This window comes from Hippocampus bargibanti, linkage group LG16 (assembly GCF_051943395.1).
Source record: "Hippocampus bargibanti isolate YZ-2025 linkage group LG16, ASM5194339v1, whole genome shotgun sequence".
In the NCBI taxonomy this organism is placed as follows: Eukaryota; Metazoa; Chordata; class Actinopteri; order Syngnathiformes; family Syngnathidae; genus Hippocampus; species Hippocampus bargibanti.
Window position 1 is genome coordinate 8,378,880 of NC_142749.1, and position 22,090 is coordinate 8,400,969.

The window sequence follows — 22,090 nt, forward strand, 5'->3', positions numbered from 1 at the left end:
AGTTCATATTTGTTATGTCTGTACAAGGGTAATAACATGTGGATGTCAATTACAGAAACATGCACAGTAGTTTAACGTCTATTGTGGCCTGTTCACTCAACTGCACAGAAATATCAAAATATAGGAAAAAAGGAGTGAAGGGGGGTAAACGGTACTAGTAAGGTGGCCAAGGGACATGCTTGTGATGACAAAATCCAAAGTAGGATTCTGCATCTAGCATGTCATCGTAAAAAAAGCTCAAAATGGCTTTCCATAACTTCCAGTGTGTGTATGGTGAAGCATTTTGGAGGTAGGGACAAAATGTTAGTCACATTCATCATGAATAAAACATTTCTTAAGTCTCAAAAGTCTTTGATGTGTCTCCAGTCAGGGCAGTTTAACTCCGCCCCTGGCTGCATTGGCAGCTGAAACGCAGAACGTGACTTTCTGGAGCGAGTTTACTGCTGAGGAAAACTGTCCTGTACCTAACTGGAGATGCATCGGAGTTTTTAACAACTTTTTGGAATTTAAACACGCATGGATACCGTTTCCACTGACACAAAAAGGCAACGCCACTTTTGGGTGATATGAGGCAGCGTGCGTCCCGGGCAGGTGGGTTGAACCGTTATTGCCCACTTTGATGGAGGAACCCTGAAGGCAAGCTCGACATGGCTTATCATCCTTTCCAAGGGCAGCGACCTGGTGCATTGCCCTTGCCAGCCTTTCTTTCTGCCGCGCAACTCTCTTTTCCTCCCATCCTGCGTGTCCCGGCAGTAGCGTCGCGATCCGAAGTTGAGTCCCAGCAGGTGGGCCCCGAGGCGGGGCTCCACGCAGCCTTGAGCCGGCAGCATCAAGCCCAGTTGCGCTCTTTGAAAAACCCGCAACCCGGGGACGGGTTGTGTGACGACCCTAAAGTCACTTTGGAATCCCAGGATTTATGGAATGAATTTCACAAAATGGGAACCGAAATGGTTATCACTAAATCAGGACGGTGAGTACTGGTGCAAAGAAGTCAATTAATTTAAAAATATTTACTGAGCTAATGTATCCTTTTGTCCCTAACTGCACAATATAGTTACGTATTACGCATGAGAAAAATCTTTTAAAAAACTGTTTCTACTCATCATTTTTTTCAGGAGGATGTTCCCACCTTTCAAAGTAAATGTTGATGGACTTGATAAAGCATCCAAATACATCCTTCTAATGGACATTGTCACCGTTGATGACTTTCGTTACAAGTTTCACAATTCCCGCTGGATAGTCGCTGGAAAAGCAGACCCAGAAATGCCAAAGCGCATGTACATTCATCCTGATAGCCCGTCCAAGGGAGAACAGTGGATGAGCAAGCCAGTTGCGTTCCATAAACTGAAACTCACAAACAACATATCGGATAAACATGGATTTGTAAGTAGCCAAATGTCTGACATCATTTTGAAAATGTCGGCATTTAATGAGCATCTTTGTTTTGTTTCTAATTTGAATCTCTTTCATATTTTTTCAGACAATTTTGAATTCAATGCATAAATACCAGCCCAGATTTCATATTGTGAGAGCCAACGACATCATGAAACTTCCATACAGTACATTCTTGACCTATGTTTTCCCAGAGACTGAATTTATTGCTGTCACCGCTTATCAAAATGAGAAGGTACCTTCAAACACACTGAATACAAGTTTACATTATTTCAAGAAATCCGGAATGTATGTTTTTGAGATTGGACCAAATCGTTCTGGTTGAAACTATTTGAAATGAATAACTTGAAGCAACTTGTCATGTGTTTTACAAGATTACGCAGCTAAAAATTGACCACAACCCATTTGCCAAAGGATTTAGGGACACGGGAAATGGAAGACGAGAAAAGAGGTAGGCCTACTTGTCAGAGCAGGACCCTTTTGTTGTCTTCATGGAGACTTGATTCATCTAAATTGATGATCAACAGGAATAATCCTTTAAACATCTCTCCACTGGATGAGAACAAAGCATATTGTGCAGATTCAGATGATTCATGGGAACATCCCAGAACCAGTGACCCGTTTCACTCTCCTCAGCAATCATGGGCTTTGACTTCCACATCAAACTGTCAAGGTGACACAATAACTATTTTGTTTCTTATCAGATTGTTTTTGTATGCATTTTTTACGACATGCTAACATATGATAAACACAAAGTTGCTGCGTCCTAATTAATTTAGATGAATACCACAGACTGCATAAATTAGTCATGGTTGTCACATTCTTCAGTTGGTGATTTTGGGTACTGTGCAAATGCTTAAGAGTAAAAAAAACAGTGCATTTTTTGATGAATGTGTAAATATGGACTGCCAGAGGTCAACCGGCAAGTTCTTTAATGCACTAATATAAGAAACGTGGGTGATATTGTATTGTTGCCCATTTAAAGAGCCCCAATTAGCAGTGCCTGTACTGCTTGCAACCAAGTACAGGTATTGCAATTCTGTTTATTCTTTAAGACAACCCATTTGACACAATGAAATGAATTTGGAACGATCAATTGATTAGATATGTCCTCACACTCTTCCCATGTCATGTTTGCAGGTCAATCTGAAATTATAACATTATTATTCATCATATAAATTAAGTTAAAATGATGTTTTTTTTTGTGTTCCCTCATTGATACATTTGGTGTGGTATGTCTTACACAGTAAAATGTATTTCCCTTAATGGATATGTGCCACTTCCACACGAGGGATGATAGCTGAGGAAATAGTGTGCAGTGTGAGTCTGGCAGGGTGTCAACAAGCGTGTTTGCAGGAACATGAATGATTCAGTTGTTGGGGCCAGCAACATTAAAATAAAAATACAAGGAGAGTTGTTGAACAGTAGCTCCCAGCAAGTATTCAATTTAAAGGACCCTAAATGCTAAGAGTCACCTCTGAATGTAATCATGTCGTCCTGTTATTTATTTTTTTAATATATTTTTTTTAACTTCCAATATTTGCTCAAGTCCTTTCACAAAGTCACCATATTGTGACAAATCTGTTATTAAATCAACCAAAGCAAAAATGTGCCATAACTCTTTTACTTCCACTCATTCTCAACAGATGAAAACAACACAGGAATTGATTCCGATATTAATCTACACTGTGAAGATGATGGAGAAGCCGGTGTTTCTCGGACTGAATCTTCATCTCAACTAATTTTGAAGAGTGACACAAAGGAATCTGTGATGTTGAGTAAGAAATTTTCTACTGAGAGTGATTCCTCACAAAGCAACAGGAGTAAAATCAACGATGGCACTATGTTATTGGAAACCCAGAGCTTTTCACCGCTCAGTCCTGGACATCTTGAGACTGCCGTTCTCTCCAACAGCCAACAGAGTCTTGAGCTTGGAGCGCCTCTGCTGTTTCACCAGAGCCAGTTGTCAATGAAGACTGAGGCTATTCACTCTACATCTATGGGACACCTGTTTTCCTCTTTCTCGGGACTCAATGACCCAGACGGGGGGGTGTTTTCTCAAAACATCACCTCACCATCTCCGTTCATGTTTCACCTGTCACAGCATGTGTTGGTGCCCCAGGTAAGTCCATGTTTGGTCCTCCCCGTGTACCATGTCAGCTTGCATTGTATCTTTTGAGATAAAAAAACAATTGACTCTTCATTGATCAGTTCCGCCAAAATACTTGAAAGCAATGAGCATAATAGGCATATAAATCTCAATAACTCAACTTTGCAAGGTTAAGATCTATCATTTAATGAATCCATACTCTTGTGACCCTTTACTTTATGCCTTTACACGACTTGCAAAAGGGACACTTTTTAAAGACATTGAGAACCCGCAGATGACAATGACAGCAGTGTCGCAGAGAATCCTGGAAGAATCATTTTGGGAGTGCATGGAAGGGTGCCTTAGAAAGCTAGACAATCCCATCAGACTGCAGAGGAATAATGTCAGTGGAAAATCTTGTAGTTTAGATTTGTAATACAGTATATATTTTGTTATACCACTCCAAGAACTCTCATATCTTATTTCTGGCAGGATGAGCATTATATTTCCATTCCAATGAATTGGATGTCAAATTTTGATTGCGCAGGCACAGCTAAAGAAGCCACCAAATGTGTCTTTTAGCACGTGCATCCATCTTCACTCTAATCAAGTGCAAGAATCATTAATGAGATTTAAGAGAATCATTAATGAGATTTAAGAAGACATTCTCATTGAACAATATTTTTTTCTAAGAGTTATTAAATGCTTATTTTGTACAGATGACGGCTGAAGAAACCTTCTCATCGATGGACCACTCCTGTACGACTGAGAGCTTACACAGACGTAAATGCTTATTTGTAACTTTTTGTTTCTATAACCAGGCACTCTCACTACCACCTTTTGGAGGATTGCTTTCATACCCGTGGAGCTACTTGACATCACCGGTTGCAATGAATTCAGCTCCCCCAACCGGTTCTGCAACATCAGCTTTTCAAAGAAACCGCTCTTTTCACAGCTCTTTGCCGTGGTTGCGGATGAGTCCCTACAGGATCCCAGCCACTGCCATCTCAAGTGAAAAGCCACTGACAGCAAGTTTGAGCCCAAATGTATTTGATCAAGACCAACTGTGTAGGCAAGGGACCAGTGCAGGGTCTGAAAATTTCACCAACAGCAAGTCCAGAAACGATCAGACTGTTTCACAAAAAAATGTTGAGGTTTCCTCAGATGGTTTTCATATTCAAAATGATGTGTTTGAAAAATCCGTTCCTCTATAACGATAAACTTCTCAATTGAAATCTCCTTTGTACATGTCAACGACAATCAATGGAAACAAATCAATGGAAACAAATCAAAGAAACGTAAACCTCATGCTGAAATCGGAAACACTCTTACACGATTAACCTATAAATTAGTCACATCGCTTGCAGTGGAAGCTTCCATTCTTCTAGAATGTCTTTTGACATGATCTTTGAGTGTGTGGGATCACTTTAGAATACGGATCAGAGCAAGAATATAATTAATATTGAGTGATATCTCATGAAAAATACTCAGGCCAACTTGGTTCGCTTTTTTTTTCCCAGACGATTTGAATCTCTCACAATCATTGTCTAATTCAACATCTCTATTAATTCTTCATTTTAATGACAGCCTCCTATCTCAGTTTTTTTTTGTCATTCACCCATTGTAAAATACACATCTTAAAATCGTTAATGTCAAAAACTGCCAAAGTTTGAGGACACTTGTCATCTGTACACGTTTACATTATTTTTTTATGTAGCAGAGCAACATTATGCACTTAGAGGCTAACTCAGGACACATGTTTTAGCGTCTTTTCACAAATAAAGTAAAGACTAATAATATAAAGACAATCAAGTACGTGGGTATCTGCAGGAAAATCATGTAATAAAAACACAGCCACCTCTGCCATTATGTTTATTTGGCATGTACAAATATACCCTATTTCAAAATATGAATGTGGATTTTAGTCGCAATTGTGTCTGTTTTGAAAGTTTGCTGTGCCTATTGGTACTATTGAAAGCGTGACACAAAAGTTTTTGGTCAGGTCATCTACCAAGAGGAAAATTGAACTGAAAAAAAAAGAAACTCAGTGCATGTTCTGTTGTGTGAATTTTCTCCTTGACTGAATGGGGCTACAAACTGAGAGAACATGTCCACTGGCTCGGAAATGTGGCAAACAGGTCAATAGACAAGTTTGGCTGTCAGCACAAAACTTTTACATTTCTGGGGAGGTCTCGTGGGTTCTATGTAAGGGGAGAGGAGAACGGCTACGGTTAACAAGCAGCCACCATTCCAGGAATACAGGATCAACACAAAACACTTGGAACTGTAATCGATTACCTAACTTTTCCACATGTGCACTCACGATATAAACCTGACAGTGGCACTGAATAAACTGTCTTTTATTTGTCCTCTACTAGTGACAATGCCAGTTTGTTAAAAGAGTAGAATAAGTAGAATTCTACCTTTATAAAATTAATGCTACTGTAAAGAAATGATTTACTTGACCCTGATAAATTCACATTGTTAACAATATGCAGGAGCTAAACGGGTAAATTCACAAAAGGCGTTTGATCCTTGAATCAACCAAAAATTGTCCTGGTTCAAGTAGATCTGGTGTTTGTATAGTCATTCTCATCATGTTCACATTTTGCCATCATGAGACCAAAACGACTCCGAACAATGGATCAACAGCACCCTGCCCTTGATGAGAAGGTTTCTTCAGCCGTCATCTGTACTTATTTGAAAGTGTCGGACGTTTCGCTTCTTATCCAAGAGGCTTCGCCAGCGAACTAAAATTTGCTGGTAGTTTTGACCCTATATATATATCCCTACTGTCCAGACGTGGCGGTGCCAGACTCTGCTATGATAGGTCCCTGCTCTCAGATTGGGGGAGCAGAAGACTATTCCTTGAGAATACACTGATTACTTATATTGTCCTGACTGATTACTTCTATTGTCCTGCCTGATTATGGGGTCTGCGACTGGCCTGATTACCCCATTTGCTCTGGGATCACCTCATCAGCATAACTAAGCCTATGTGGTCTAAATCTGTTGTACGAACGATACAAATTAAATCACACCCCACAAATGGTGATATAGTGAAGGGTTTTGCTGCTTTATGAAAATAGCTTCTTTTACTCCCCTTTCAAACCAGCTATTACGCTTTCGCTAAGATTTTAACCTCACTGTCGTCAAATGTGTGGTTGCTAATTTTTAGGTGCATATGTACTGCAGATTGAGGCCCACTAGTATTATCCCGGTGATGTTGAAGTATTTTTTGAGAATTTGTTTAGTCTCCCCAATGTATTGCTCTTTGCAATTTTCATTTTTACAATGTATTGAATGAACTACATAACTTTGTTTTTCATTTGGCAGCCTATCTTTTGGATGCACTAATTTTTACTATTATTTATATATATATATATATATATATATATATATATATATATATATATATATATATATATATATATATATATATATAGGGCGGCCCGGTAGTCGAGTGGTTAGCACACCGGCTTCACAGTGCAGAGGTCGCCGGTTCGCGTCCCACCCCGGCCTCCCTGTGTGGAGTTTGCATGCTCTCCCCGGACCCGCGTGGGTTTTCTCCGGGTCCTCCGGTTTCCTCCCACACTCCAAAAACATGCAGGGCAGGCAGATTGACCACTCCAAATTGTCCCTAGGTGTGAGTGTGAGAGTGACTGTTGTATGTCTTTGTGTGCCCTGCGATTGGCTGGCAACCAATTCAGGATGTCCCCCGCCTCGTGCCCGAAGACAGCTGAGATAGGCTCCAGCAACCCCCGCACAGTACGGAAAATGAGATGAGATGATTGATTGATATATATATATATATATATATATATATATATATATATATATATATATATATATATATATATATATATATATATATACCAACAATTCTGAAGATACTAAAAGGAGAGCAGTAGCAGTACCATACATTGCAGGGCTTTCTGAAAAACTACGAGTCCTTTGGCAACACAAAATTCCTACTTATTTCAAACCGAAAAATTAGTGCATCCAAAAGATAGGCTGCCAAATGAAAAACAAAGTTATGTAGTATATATATATATATATATATATATATATATATATATATATATATATATATATATATATATATATATATATATATATATATATATATATATATATATATATATATATATACGTCCAACAACTTCAAAGAAGTACAGATGACGGCTGAAGAAACCTTCTCATGGATGGACCACTCCTGTATGACTGAGAGCTTACACAGAAGTACCGTACCCTCGTTTTGCTTGAAACAGGAAATTCACAAATGGAATTGGCCACTGAGCTGAGAATGTCAGCCTCTGTGGCTGGAGCGACATATTGGCAGCACAAAGTAACACCATTAAAATGAAGACAAAACTTTGCTGTCAATGATATTCCAAGCTGTTTGTAGACAGTTTGCTTTCATCTGCATGCCACGGTATTTTAACGCCATCTAGTGGATTAAAATTTTACTGACGGTGTCGGCATAACTTCAATTTAAATTTTGAGAGAACTTTAGTATAAAAAAACAAGTCACAGAAGGTCACGCTTGTGGTTGTCAAATTGAATGTTAAAACCGGATCTTTTTGCTGAATGTTACTAAATATCAGGGAACTCATGACCAATGTCTGACAGTTGAATTCAGCGGCAAAAAAATATTATTTGATAATTTAATGTCTATTAAACAGACTGTTATAAAATACAGTCTGCTAGTATTTTCACAATTGAGGACACGTGATTTTGGTATCCACGTATTCTGCAGTACAATAGTTTTGTGGGGGGTTCGATGGTTTTATTTTGGCACATGCGATACACGCCTGGAGATACTAAACCCGCCCACAGACGCTCCCCTAATATTTCATTGGTCCCCAGAATGAGACGGTATAGAGCTAGAACAAATAGATGCCTTATTTACAAGATTTGTCAGAGTTGCAGGAATCTCCACCGCGATAAATGTTTTATTTATTTATTTATAAACGTTTATTTGAAAACATTTGAGGAATCCAATATTTTTGGTCACATTTATACAAAATACAAACAATTATTATTTTGTAATTTATTTACACACCAGAAAAAGATGAAACCGTTTTGGGGGCGGAGTCGTTTCTGGTTGGCATATTTCTATGTCGGAAGTCAGGGTCAGAGGGGAATGTACAGAAGTAACCTGGTTGAGCATCGTCACATCACCCCACTCTCGGGTGTTTAAAGCCTCTGAACTGGCAACTGTGACATCACCAGACGTGATTTCGCTACGGAAACGGATGTCTTCTAAACGCCAGTAATTCGTTGAGGTCTTCAACTCAACTGTTCAGTATTGCGTGCAGGTTTATCTCCACCGGTGAGTTGACGTTGAAGACGCTATATAATCGGACGGCCCATCACCTAATACGTCCAGATGATTACGAGTGCAATACAGAATCAATGAGCTTTGTAGTCTGCTTGCTCGCAAGCGGTTCTGCTGAATTCGCGTGTTAAAAACAGGATAATTAGTATTCATTCGCTTCAAATCGACAGTTGACAAAAGCTGTCAGCCAGCTTGTCTTAAAAAAACATGTTTTCTTTTTTTGTATAGTTCTGTGGATCTTTGTAATTTGTTTTCTAATTACCACCCTGCTGTTTGCCGAGTTGTCAACTAGTGAACTGCGGTTAGTTTTTCAGGACCTCCGTGCAGTTTGTTTTGGGTTTCAAAAGATGCTGTGGTTGGGACAAAAACTCACCTGTGTCGTCCACGTGAATGACGATCAAAAGCGGCTTATTTAGTTTTACCCCATCAGGTTTTATAAATCAAAGAACAATGCAACGTTGGTTACATTTGTGACTGGTTTTGTCCACCGGACGCGCAAAGCAATGTGCAGTACTGTACTCGCACGGATGCTCTTAAAGGACAACCGACACAATTTTTTTGTGTCCTAACTGACATCAGAAAAACGTTTTATAGCATCTAAAATACCCAAAACATGAAGGCTGATGTTTTAGTCAAATGCAAAACACCAATAAAAATGATTTAAAGGGTCTCAAAACTGCCACAAAACGCACTGTGGCAAATGGCGAGATTCAGAAAGTCCCGCCCCCGTGTTCGTGACGTCACGTCAGGACACTCCTCCACAAAATGCCTTGCTCCAGAATCAAAACAATGGCTTCAGGCACTTCAGATTCAGAGAAGATGCTTTCTTGTTACTCACCCAGTGATGAATATGATTCAAATAGTTCTGAAGAGGAAAACGTTTGCAATCGATTAAAGAAGTCCTTCTGTATCAATTCGAGCCGCCTGGACTCCAATGTAGCATCCCAGAAAATGCACAAGATAGCGCACAAGCTCCGTTGGAAATGGGCTGATTTGTCTGCTGGGAATTACACCTTCTTTTTGGTGTTACCGCAATTGGTAGTCTTGGTGCGACACACAACGATTCACAGTCGCGTTATTTATGTAGTTTTCCTTCTAATTTTGCAATCAACACGTGTTTTCAGGCGAAAAAAGTGCCCAAAATGCATTGTGTGTCACTTTGTCGGTCATGGGCGTTCCTAATGTGATGTCACTTCAGGCATCGTCATCAACTCAAAAACAAGACTTCCTGAATATTCAGCGCGAGTCTTAAAACGTAAAATATAGCTATATGCGGTGGAATCTTTGTAAAATGCGCTCAGTAGAAGTCATTTGAAGTGATTTTACAAATTATGGACGCAACTTGTCCGGAGGTGTTGGTTGTCCTTGAAGGTTGTGATTCGCTTTTTAATATCTCCCATAAATATGATTTTATAGGTATTCATGGGGTGCACTACTGTTCAAAAGGTGCAATGACTTTAAAAATGTAAACATTTGATCTCGTCTGCACGTGATTCTATTGACACAATACAAGCCATAACTACATTTTCTTCATATTTGCTGTTGTTTTTTAAATGTATATATTTTTTATTTTTTGCACGATACAGAAAAAAGAAATCAAAGGATGAAGGAGACAATGACTTTTTTTACCTTTAACCAGACTTTCTGTGTCTCCCCCCCATCCCCAGTTTATTTATTTATTTATTTATTTATTTATTTATTTATTTAATCTCACCACTGTGCTGCCAATATATATAGTGTATTATGTTTTAGTGGTTTAATTCATCTTTACATTTAAAAATGTTAGAACTGCTCGCTTCCGGTGATATTAATAATCTATTAATCCGTCCATTTTTTTGCAATGAATTGATGAAATTGATTTAAAAAGCAAGCAACCCCCCACCTCCTTTGAAAATACGGCCCTAGGTCTGTACTTGTGACACCCCTGTGCTACTTAGATTAAAGTCAATGCTCTAAAAAGTGGGAGTTTTGTTCAGACTGTGCATGTATGGGTCACAGTGTTGCAATACCTATTGCGTCATCTTTACTATCTTTTTAAGCAAGATACTTTTGCAACCAGTCAAACAGCATCTCATGCCAGTTGACCCGATGACTGACTGATGCCCGGATTATTTATTGTCAGTGATAACTCGTTTTGCCTGCGTTCTACTGTTCTCTTCATTGTCCAGTGGTTGCAGCCTGTGCGTGTGACCCAGCCATGGCACAGCAGGAAGATGCTACCAAGAAGGACCCAGCTCTGCCGGCAATGCACCCCCACTTCATTGTGGGATCGGTTTCTGAGGAGAATTCAGAAGATGAAGTTCAAGGGAAACCAGATGTGCAGCTGGAAGTGAAGGAGAGCCGGTCTATGTCACCGTCATCCGGCAGCTCTGATAGCACCAATGACAATAGCTTTGAGCACATTGATGGCTCCATACTCAACAATCTAAGGTTAGAAATCACACCTTACAATAATTGTTGTGTTTCTTTATATACTTACTGTTGTGCTTAAATTGTTTGATCACTTCTAAACTTTTTTTTAAAGCAGCCTTTTAAAAAGAGCAAGTTATGAAGAGAAAAAAAATTAAGCCTCTTAAAGGTTTCAGACATCTCTGTTGCTATTCTTGCTGGTCACAATTTCCAAGAATTTTTTTCCAGATTTTCTCTATTTTATTCTCAGGTAGTATTGTTTGATACTGTATATACGGTATATTGAAATAGCTGTGGTTATTACAGTGCCATCGCTACACCAGTAAGTCTACAATGTCTTGTGTATGTTAAATGTATCTCTCCATTAACACTACTATTGTGAGATGTAAAAGGAAGCCCCTAGCTACCAGTGTAGAACTTGTGTCAGACAGAGAGGCCTCGCCTGGAGTTTCACGCCTATGATTTGCCGCATGTGTGAAAAATGTGGTTTCACTGGCTCCTCGCTCCTTAAAAATATCTCTCTGTCCCCCTGTTTTGTGGATTTTGGGTGGAAAGTAGGTGTAAACTTCAGGAATTTAGGTTGAGCAACACATTCATGCATTGTAAATGGTGCGATTCAGTTTGAAAAACACAGCGTTCTCGCTTGAGGGAGCCGTTTTTGGGTTATGGGGCACAATGATTGAATCCGACTTAGAAGTTTAATTTTTTGAATATTTTATTTGTTTTATTTTAGAATTAGTTGTTACATCTGGCTAAAATAATGGATTACAATTTAAGATACTTCAAAATCCTTGAATAATGGAAACCATATTTTGCCCTCTCCCACACTTTATTTTTCACTCTCCACATTGGTCCATATTAGGACTATTGCAATCACTTTGTCTCAGATATGTGGATTTTCACTGTACTACTAATTTGAGGGTGTTTAAATCATGCAAAAAAGTGTGACAAAAAGCAGCCAGCTAAACGGGATTAGACACCGGCACACCCTCCTGCTCGGTCGGCATAGTGTCCCTCGTCCTGTAAAAACCCCAGTAGGGTGGAGCTTGAGTGGAAAATCTTGCCAAGTCAAAGTTATTTCTAAAGTTTGAATAATCTTGAAGTTATTACGTGCCTGATTAATGCATCAGTCAAAAGATGAACATCTTATTTTTATTTCACACTAGATTTTCAAGAGGGCAAAAAACATGCTGAAGTGTGGCTCGGGTTGGAACTATTGATTGTAGTAACTGTCTCAAAATACAGTAAAGTCTCGTTATATCGATATTCAAGGGAGTCCGAAAAAATATCGATATAACCGGGACTATCGATATATCCGACCCTGTTTGCATGTAATTTTCTCCGTGCGTGCATAGAAATAGTATCGATATAACCGGGACTATCGATATAACGAGACTTAACTGTATGTGCATTAATTATATCCTGCAATGGGTGTTGAGGGCTACGTTACAGTCTTTACTGTTGTGAATCAAACAGCAGTTTTGACTCAGGTTTGCTGGATTCAAAAGCCAGTTGTTCAACACTTTTGTCCATGGCCATGTAGCTTTTGTTTTTTGGCTTCATAACCAAGGCTAGTGTCGCATAGTTGCTTAAAGGACAACCGACGGCACTTTTTTGTTTTTTAACTGACACCAGAAAAACGTTTTATAGCATCTAAAATACCCAAAACATGCAGCATGATATTTTTAGTCAAATGCAAAACACCAATAAAAATGACTTAGTGTCCAAAATCTGCAAAAAATTGAGCTGCGAATTGGGCATTTTCAGAAAGTCCCGCCCCCAGTTCGTGACGTCGCGCCAATACGTCTTGCATTGCTGGAGAATCAAAACAATGGCTTCAGATTCGGAGAATATGCTTTCTTGTTACACATCCAGTTATGAATATGATTCAAATAGTTCTGAAGAGGAAAGCATACATGTTTGCAATCGATTAAAGAATTTATTTCGTGCCATTTTGAGACAACATTTGGGGGGAAATGTCTCACCGAAAAAAAGAGGCACAAAATGGCGACCTCCTGTGGCCACCTCCGTTTCCACAGGCTGATAAATTCATTATATGGAGCTTGGACGCCCTCTTCTGGCGGCTTTTGGGTGTAACACGAGGTTGTCAGACCAAACAAGTACAGCAAAATACATTGACGTGATGGAAGGACTGCTACAATGTGTCTTTTTTTTTTTCGGTCAGGGCCGTTCCTTTAGTGACGTCACGTAAGGACTCGTCACCAACTCAAAAACAAGACTTCCTGAATATTCAGCGCGAGTCTTACAACGTAAAATATAGCTATATGCGGTGGAATCTTATTAAAATACGCTCAGTAGAAGTCATTTGAAGCCATTTTACAAATTATCGACACAACTTGTCCGGAGACGTCGGTTGTCCTTGAAGACAAATAGTTGAAAAAGGGCACCAAGCGTTTTTATGTGTGTAGTTATCTATAGTATATCATACGTACAACTACTACAGATGTTAATAAATGGCTGTACATCTATAAACAGGCCAAGCATGTCTGGGCTGCACCTGATGAAGCAAAACCGCGATCGCCGACGTATCGATCTGCAGAGGGACTTCACCGTGGCATCTCCTGCTGAGTTTGTCACACGTTTTGGTGGCAACAAGGTTATTGAGAAGGTAACTGTCATCGTCTCCGGCTCAATATGCCAAATGAAAAAACAACATCCATGTTTTTCTAAAACGCTAGTTGCAGGCATTCTCATGCATCATCACAATTGGACTACATAATTCATGGTAATATTTTGCTTTTCCAGGTGCTTATTGCTAATAACGGAATTGCTGCAGTTAAGTGCATGCGCTCTATTCGCCGCTGGGCTTACGAGATGTTTCGGAACGAACGAGCAATTCGATTTGTGGTGATGGTAACCCCGGAGGACCTGAAAGCCAATGCCGGTGAGGATTGGCAAGACTATGTTGGAATTTATAATTTCAAAATGTATGTGTTGTCAAACTGCACAACAGAACACTGGATATTCCAAATGTTGTTCCCTTATACATTTTACACGCAGAGATGAATTTACAAAAGGCACACAATCTTGTATAATTCCCAGACAAACTGCCCTGGATTTGTTCTGAGAAAGACCCCAGATGACACCATTTACCATTTTTAGTCTTTGTGTGTGTGTGTGTGTGTGCGTGTGCGTGTGCGTGTGCGTGCGTGTGTGCGTGTGTGTGTGTGTGTGTGCGTGCGTGCGTGTGTGTGCGTATGTGTGTGTGTTTGTTTTATTTTCCTACTCTGATCTTGCCACAGCTTCTGTTGTGTAATGTCCCGATATTTCTGAGTGGATACTTGAAATATACTATGTCACCATTCTACAAAAAAAACAACAATTTTGCTTATTGAGTGTGTATCAGTTGAAAAATTCCAATGTTATCAGGCTTTATTTAATGTTTAATGTTTTAAATACTTTTTTGGGGGGGGTTGCATTAGTGAATGATTGACTCTATTCACAGAAGTGAAACCCGGTTGAACTTCATTCAGCAAGTAACATGATGACATTTAATATCATTCTGTTTTGTTTTTCTTTCCCGCAGAATACATAAAAATGGCAGATCATTATGTACCTGTGCCAGGAGGGACTAATAACAACAACTATGCCAATGTGGAACTCATTTTGGACATAGCTAAACGAATACCTGTGCAGGTATCACCATGCATTTAATGCACTGATTTCTTTTGCACTGTAAGAGATAAAGTAGCTCAATTGATGATTTTGTTTTACAGGCTGTATGGGCTGGATGGGGTCATGCATCAGAGAACCCCAAACTGCCAGAGCTGCTCCATAAGAATGGCATTGCTTTTATGGGTAGGATATGAATTCTGGCTTTGCATCCTGACCATTATTTTTTTTAAATAAAATACTTCCTCCTTAGGTCCTCCGAGTCAGGCGATGTGGGCACTTGGAGATAAGATTGCTTCATCTATTGTGGCCCAGACAGCTGGCATCCCTACCTTGCCATGGAGTGGAACAGGTATGCTTTGCTTTACACACCATTCCTTCACAAAAACAGCCTCTGGTTGTCAGATTTTATGTCTTCTCTTTCCGCATCCACTCCGACTCTGAAATAATGGGGAAGGCTGATGCAAACCCTTCCAGTCTTCCAGGAAATATATCACACACAATATATCACAACATTTGCCAAAACAGCTTAACATACGTAGGTTATATATGTAGAGTAGTCGGTAACAAATCTTTTTGTGATCGATTATCCAGTCGATCATTCCATTGATTACGCATCAAGTGTACGCGTTCCCATCTCCAAAGTTAAATTTGAAAATCGTGTGCCCCAGTGTTATGTGTTATTAATATGTTCCCTGTCTCTCTCTCCCAGGCCTGACAGTCAAATGGTCTGAGGCCAATCAAAAAAAACGAATTGTCAATGTTCCTCATGATTTGTATGTGTTGGGCTGCATTGAGGATGTCGACGATGGCCTGAAAGTAAGTGCATTCAGAATCTTCCATCTCACATTTCTGCAGTGTACTGTGAATAACTGTGTGCATGCGCTAAACTTTTTTTGTGTCTACTGACAGGCTTCTGACAAGATCGGCTACCCTGTTATGGTGAAAGCCTCAGAAGGAGGGGGAGGCAAAGGCATCCGGAAAGTCAACAGTGCCGATGATTTCCCAAACCTTTTCAGACAAGTACGTGAATCACCATATTTGAAGTTCAAATTTGTGATTGAAATTGTTAAAATATATTTAATCGTTCCCACACAGGTCCAGGCTGAGGTTCCAGGTTCCCCCTTGTTTGTCATGCAGCTCGCCAAACATGCCCGCCACTTGGAGGTCCAGATTTTGGCAGACCAATACGGCAATGCCATTTCCTTGTTCAGCAGAGATTGTTCAGTCCAGCGGCGACATCAGAAAATTATAGAGGAGGCGCCTGCGACCATTGCCCCATCTGATGTGTTTGAAGATATGGAAAGGGTACGCACACCATTTATAAAACCACCTCAGTGGGCACAGGAGGAGTGTGTAAATCCGATGATGAATTCACTTAAAATATATTTTGTGTCCAGTGTGCAGTGAAGCTAGCCAAAATGGTGGGCTACGTGAGTGCCGGCACAGTGGAATACCTCTATAGCCAAGACGGCAGCTTTTACTTTCTGGAGCTCAACCCTCGTCTACAAGTTGAACACCCTTGCACTGAGATGGTGGCTGACGTCAATTTACCCGCTGCCCAGTTGCAAGTGAGTTCCAGATTTGTCGTTGCTGGTCAAAAAAAGACAAAAAAGACAAGCTCTATACCACGCCCTACTTGTTTGGCTGTCTCTCACTATCAGACAGCGGACGACGTGTATGCTTGATTGCATCAATTAGTCTATGTTCGAGGAGGCCACCATCTCCATGGCAACTTAACAGCCCAAAACAGACATTGTTGCCAATGCAGGGGTTGAAGTGGCAATTGGTCACATGATGTGCACCCGCTGTGTTCAGGATTTTGCTTGAATTTAGGTCAGCGGCAGTCAAGCTGAAAAGCAGCGTTGTAAGGGAAAGCTGCCATTTTTGAGCGGATTGGACATCACTGTTGAGAGTGAGAGTATTCTTTTGCAGGCAAATTGAGCGCTCACTGTTTTTTTACTCAATGGTATTTTTCATTGGAGTTATTCCTGAGAGCTGAATGTTATTTTCCCAGAATTTTCCTGTGTCGTCTTTGTTTTATTTGCATAACGTAGGACCCATTTTGAACATCAGTCACTTCAAAAATCCAACATGTATTCCCCACACACTTTAATAGGTACACTTCAAGCACATATGCACATTACTGTATAAGGATATCTATGTGCTTTGCTTTATACACACACACACACACACACACACACACACACACACACACACACACACACACACACACACACACACACACACACACACACACACACACACACACGTATCATTTGACTTTTTGACAGTTCACGGTTACTGTAACTAAAACCACAACAGTACATGTATTATTAAATGAGTACCCATATGTGAATGTCTAATGAAAAATTAATAGCATTCATTATCTTGATAAAATCATCTTTGTTTTCACAGCTTTGAGTTGAATTTTGTTAGATTGTGTCTGTGTCCTTTAGTAAATAGGTTTTGTTGATTAACCTGCCTCAGCATTTAGTTTATGCAATTGTCAAACCTGTTTTTTTTCCACATCAAGCCATTTAAATATACTGTTTTCCGTATTAAAAAATCATGTCAAGATAACCTGGTTTTTCGGACTCTTTACAGATTGCAATGGGCATCCCCCTTTATCGAATCAAAGACATCAGAATGCTTTATGGGACGCAGCCCTGGGGGGACTCTCCCATTGACTTTGATGGCTTGTCGATGGCCCCCTCCCCACGGGGACATGTCATAGCAGCTCGCATCACCAGTGAAAATCCAGACGAGGTATGCTTATTGCTCATCCAAACGAGACTTTGACAAAGTTTGTCTTCATAGCTCAGGCTTTGTTTTCATCCATCTCATTGCAGGGTTTCAAGCCAAGCTCAGGCACTGTACAAGAGCTAAACTTCCGCAGCAATAAGAACGTGTGGGGATACTTTAGTGTTGCAGCCGCTGGTGGACTGCATGAATTTGCGGACTCTCAATTTGGACACTGTTTTTCGTGGGGAGAGAATCGTGAAGAAGCCATTTCGTAAGTGTATGATTGGATTCACTAAATTACTGATAAACTCCTTGCTGTTTATTTGATTGGGAAATGTGTGATTTTGTAGTAACATGGTGGTTGCATTGAAAGAGTTGTCGATCAGAGGTGACTTCAGGACCACTGTGGAATACCTCATAAAGCTCCTAGAAACACAAAGCTTTCAGCACAACACCATTGACACGGGCTGGCTGGATCGACTCATCTCTGAGAAGATGCAGGTTGGCACAGATACTCTTGCTTTGACCACTTTTTACTTCTCTCCCCAAATGTTTGAGAAACACTGCACTGGTGCTTGCACTTTCAATAGTTCTGGTAATATACTGTTTTGAAATAATTTGTTGCATTCAGGCTGAGCGTCCAGACACAATGCTGGGGCTTGTGAGTGGAGCTCTTCATGTGGCAGATGTTAATCTAAGGAACAGTGTGTCCATTTTCCTGCATTCTCTGGAGAGGTATGGCCATCATTTTTGCTCCTTTGACTTGAAGATGTTGTTTGATGGTTGATTTGTTCCGATACTGTATTGAGTTGATTTTGCCCACTGGGGAATAAATAACATATAAAATGAATCAGTTAAATAGCTCAGTAGTTTGGCCACTAGGATCCTATTTAAGTATTTTGGTTGTATTGAGAGGTATTGGTGGATAGAACCTGTATTAAATCCTGTGAATTGTGATTTAGGGGTCAGGTCTTGGCAGCACACACACTTCTCAATACAGTGGATGTAGAGCTGATCTATGAAGGCGTCAAGTACATCCTGACCGTAACTCGACAGTCTCCCAACTCATATGTGCTCATCATGAACAACTCCACAGTCGAAGTGGATGTCCATCGGCTAAGTGACGGAGGTTTGTTGCTGTCCTATGATGGTAGCAGTTACACTACCTACATGAAGGAAGAAGTTGATAGGTAAGCCAAAGATCAATTTGCTTTTTAGCGGAACAGCTCCAAGAATAGCTTTGTTTACTTATGATTGGATTGGATTAGCCTTTATTAGTCTTGCAGTGGAGAAAATTACATTTCACAGCACTGGTTTATGTTCTCAAAAGGTATCGCATCACCATCGGAAACAAGACCTGTGTTTTTGAAAAGGAGAACGACCCATCGCTTCTGCGATCTCCCTCAGCAGGAAAAATCCTCCAGTACACGGTCGAAGATGGCGGTCATGTTTTTTGTGGCCAGTGTTACGCTGAAATAGAAGTATGTTTTTTTTTTTTTTTTTTTTTTTTACGTACAGCGTGTCTATATTGGAGTGTTGGTTGAGTTGATTGTCCTGATTTCAATTGCAGGTAATGAAGATGGTCATGACCCTCACTGCTCTAGAGTCTGGTTGTATTCACTATGTGAAGAGGGCGGGAGCATCACTTGAACCCGGTTGTGTCATAGCCAAACTTCAACTCGATGACCCCACCAGGGTGCAACAGGTAAGCTGTCAAAGTGATGTATTTTTCTCAAATTATCTGCACGTTTTTCAGTAATTTGGTATATTTGTTTTGCAGGCAGAGCTACATACAGGCACCTTGCCCTCTACCCAGGCTGTTGCTCTACGAGGAGAGAAACTACATAGAGTTTTTCACAACACACTGGATCATCTTGTTCATGTTATGAACGGCTACTGTCTCCCTGAGCCTTTCTTTAGCGCCAAGGTGAGATGTCACGCAACACCTTGTAAAACCCCCCAAAAAAGAGCGGGTCTTAATATAGGCTGTTTCCTGAATGCACCAACTTTTGTCATTCCAAGTTGAAAGAGTGGGTCGAAAGGCTGATGAAAACCATGCGTGACCCCTCGTTGCCACTCTTGGAACTTCAAGATATTATGACCAGCGTCTCGGGTCGCATCCCCCCTGCCGTGGAGAAAGCCATCAAGAAAGAGATGGCTCAGTATGCCAGCAACATCACCTCAGTGCTCTGCCAGTTCCCAAGTCAGCAGGTGGTCCACTCAATACACACACGCACACACAGACGCACACACGCACACACACACACGCATTCCTGGTTCAATTGTGACGTCCGGATAACTCTGGATAAGGAGTGAGGACCACCGTTGCTGATAAATTTAGAGAAGTACTAGTGTTACATTAGAACACTAAATGTCACCCAATTTCCCACTTCAATTTATTTAAAAACAAAGAAATAAAAAGTGGACTTGAAACTGAAATAACAGCAGGAGTGAGGTTTGTGAATGGGTATATTCAAAGTCCTCACCCCCGTGGTGAATTTGGTTAAAATATTGTTTGACTTTTTGTGGTATTAACGTTTTCCTCTCATTAACCACACACACACACACACACACACACACACACACACACACACACACACACACACACACACACACACACACACACAGTGAGTAAAAAGTGTGTGTGAAATGAGAATACACACCAAAAAAATCATTTTGGTGAATTTGTGAGGACCTCTCTGAATCTTTAACAGATGCATATATAGACCCTCTAGAAGCTTTTAGAATGAAAAACTTGTGAGGACCGGGCAAAAGGTCTTCACTTGTCAAAAATGTCCTCACTACGTATGTTATTAAATGTTAGTGGTCCTCACAAGACTAGTCACACACACACACACGCACACACACACGCACACACACACACACACACACACACACACACACACACACACACACACACACACACACACACACACACACACACACACACACACACACACACACACACACACACACACACATAAAACCTTGATTGTATTGTTTTAAATTCCATTTACTAATTTCTCAATTATGTATGTGATATGTTGATATCAATATGAGTATTGATTGGTAGCTTGAGAAAATAGAAGCATGTAAAGTGACAATGAGAGTTTTGAAAGGCGCTTATTAATTAAATAAATTATTATTCTTATTATTAATTTCACTATGCACCGGCAACCAGCAGAAGATGCGGATAATGTGTGTGAAATTAAAAATGACGTTTGGTGGAAGGTATCAAGACCTGCCACAGACAAAATTCTCTCGAAGTTGGTGTGCCAGGAAAAAAAAGGTTTAGAATTACTCATAAATACCACAAGGTGGCAACAAAGCACTATATGTTTCTGAACTCATCAACTCATCGGAGCAAATTAAATGTTTTATTGTTTTGGCTTGATTCCAAAACCAATCAAAATGTAAAACTTTTTGTTTTAGACCTATGGAAGAAGGAAGTTCTTGGTAAATCGTTAAGAAATGTGGATGAGCTATCATTTCTGGATAAGGTCCAAAACTGACATCTTCCCCTTAAAATGAAAAATGAAGTTAATAGATTTTTAATGCACAAACATTTTGCTGGACTGTTTGTTTGTATATCTATCTCCCTGCTTTCTAGATTGCAAATATCCTAGATAGCCATGCTGCAACACTAAACAAGAAGTCTGAAAGAGAAGTCTTCTTCATGAACACGCAAAGCATTGTCCAGCTGGTGCAAAAGTGAGTTCAACACTCTGTGACATGTTTAAATTTAATTACACGGGCTGACAATCAGAATCAGAATCAGCAAACCTTTAATCGTCCCAGAATGGGGAAATGTGCACAGCAGCAATTTGAAAGGGGATGGGGGTGAAGGGTGAAAGGATAAAAAACAAGATATTCTAAGCATAGTAAACATGTCAGAAGACTGAGTGTATACTGTAAATGTGCAAAAATGTTTCATAAAAAAACGTACATTGTCCAACTTGTATTTAATAAATTTGACACTTCAAAGGTATTAGTCACAAGATGAATGGATCTGTACTTTACAAAAAGAATTGCTCCGTACCAATCTATGTTGTTGATTTTTCTTACAGATATCGCAGTGGTATCCGAGGTTACATGAAGGCAGTGGTGATAGATTTGCTCCGACAGTACCTGAAAGTTGAGATCCAGTTTCAGAATGGTGAGCACCGTAATTAATTGTTGGAGCACATGCATGTAATACAACATTTTTCCTTTAGGTGGAGCTCCGTTGCAATAATCAATTTCAGTATGGCTGCATTTTCTCAATATTGTATGATACCAATATGTTTGCTTGTTCGATAGGACACTATGACAAGTGTGTGTTTGTCCTGCGTGAAGAAAACAAAGGTGACATGGCAAATGTGCTCAACTACATCTTCTCCCACGCCCAAGTCACAAAGAAGAACCTGTTGGTAACAATGCTGATTGTGAGTGTCCATCGTTTCTTGGATTTTTCGAGTGAGGGAATGTATTTATTTGTTTGT

The 22,090-nt window shown here is 40.0% G+C and overlaps 2 protein-coding genes across 5 annotated transcripts in view; both read left to right on the forward strand.

The window, feature by feature from the left end:
- The first annotated feature begins 258 nt into the window (after positions 1–258).
- On the forward strand, positions 259–5,829 carry LOC148886298 (T-box transcription factor TBX2b-like). Its single transcript, XM_089017008.1, has 7 exons — positions 259–970; positions 1,116–1,383; positions 1,481–1,627; positions 1,767–1,843; positions 1,920–2,065; positions 3,039–3,514; positions 4,303–5,829. Exons 1-7 carry the CDS (start codon positions 648–650, stop codon positions 4,693–4,695), a joined length of 1,830 nt encoding a protein of 609 aa, XP_088873134.1. The 5' UTR covers positions 259–647; the 3' UTR covers positions 4,696–5,829.
- Positions 5,830–8,635: 2,806 nt separating this feature from the next.
- The window catches only part of LOC148886299 (acetyl-CoA carboxylase), a 39,592-nt gene continuing 26,137 nt past the window's right edge, over positions 8,636–22,090 (forward strand). For all 4 annotated transcript variants that reach the window (XM_089017775.1, XM_089017776.1, XM_089017777.1 and 1 more), the window contains exons 1-23: positions 8,636–8,816; positions 10,991–11,252; positions 13,728–13,860; positions 13,998–14,136; positions 14,779–14,888; positions 14,969–15,050; positions 15,118–15,216; positions 15,577–15,683; positions 15,777–15,887; positions 15,963–16,172; positions 16,265–16,435; positions 17,472–17,633; positions 17,717–17,880; positions 17,960–18,110; positions 18,241–18,344; positions 18,572–18,799; positions 18,940–19,090; positions 19,180–19,314; positions 19,390–19,536; positions 19,632–19,820; positions 21,220–21,320; positions 21,677–21,765; positions 21,909–22,033. In XM_089017775.1, coding sequence (XP_088873901.1) covers positions 11,020–11,252; positions 13,728–13,860; positions 13,998–14,136; positions 14,779–14,888; positions 14,969–15,050; positions 15,118–15,216; positions 15,577–15,683; positions 15,777–15,887; positions 15,963–16,172; positions 16,265–16,435; positions 17,472–17,633; positions 17,717–17,880; positions 17,960–18,110; positions 18,241–18,344; positions 18,572–18,799; positions 18,940–19,090; positions 19,180–19,314; positions 19,390–19,536; positions 19,632–19,820; positions 21,220–21,320; positions 21,677–21,765; positions 21,909–22,033 — 3,141 coding nt within the window. In that variant the 5' untranslated portion in view covers positions 8,636–8,816; positions 10,991–11,019. The remainder of the gene's footprint in view (positions 8,817–10,990; positions 11,253–13,727; positions 13,861–13,997; positions 14,137–14,778; positions 14,889–14,968; positions 15,051–15,117; positions 15,217–15,576; positions 15,684–15,776; positions 15,888–15,962; positions 16,173–16,264; positions 16,436–17,471; positions 17,634–17,716; positions 17,881–17,959; positions 18,111–18,240; positions 18,345–18,571; positions 18,800–18,939; positions 19,091–19,179; positions 19,315–19,389; positions 19,537–19,631; positions 19,821–21,219; positions 21,321–21,676; positions 21,766–21,908; positions 22,034–22,090) is intronic.

Coding starts and splice junctions, on each gene's coding strand:
- LOC148886298 (XM_089017008.1), top strand. CDS start 648: ATGGCTTATCATCCTTTCCAAGGGCAGCGACCTGGTGCATTGCCCTTG. Junction 1,628..1,766: donor CCGCTTATCAAAATGAGAAG/GTACCTTCAAAC, acceptor GTGTTTTACAAG/ATTACGCAGCTAAAAATTGA. Junction 1,844..1,919: donor AATGGAAGACGAGAAAAGAG/GTAGGCCTACTT, acceptor GATGATCAACAG/GAATAATCCTTTAAACATCT.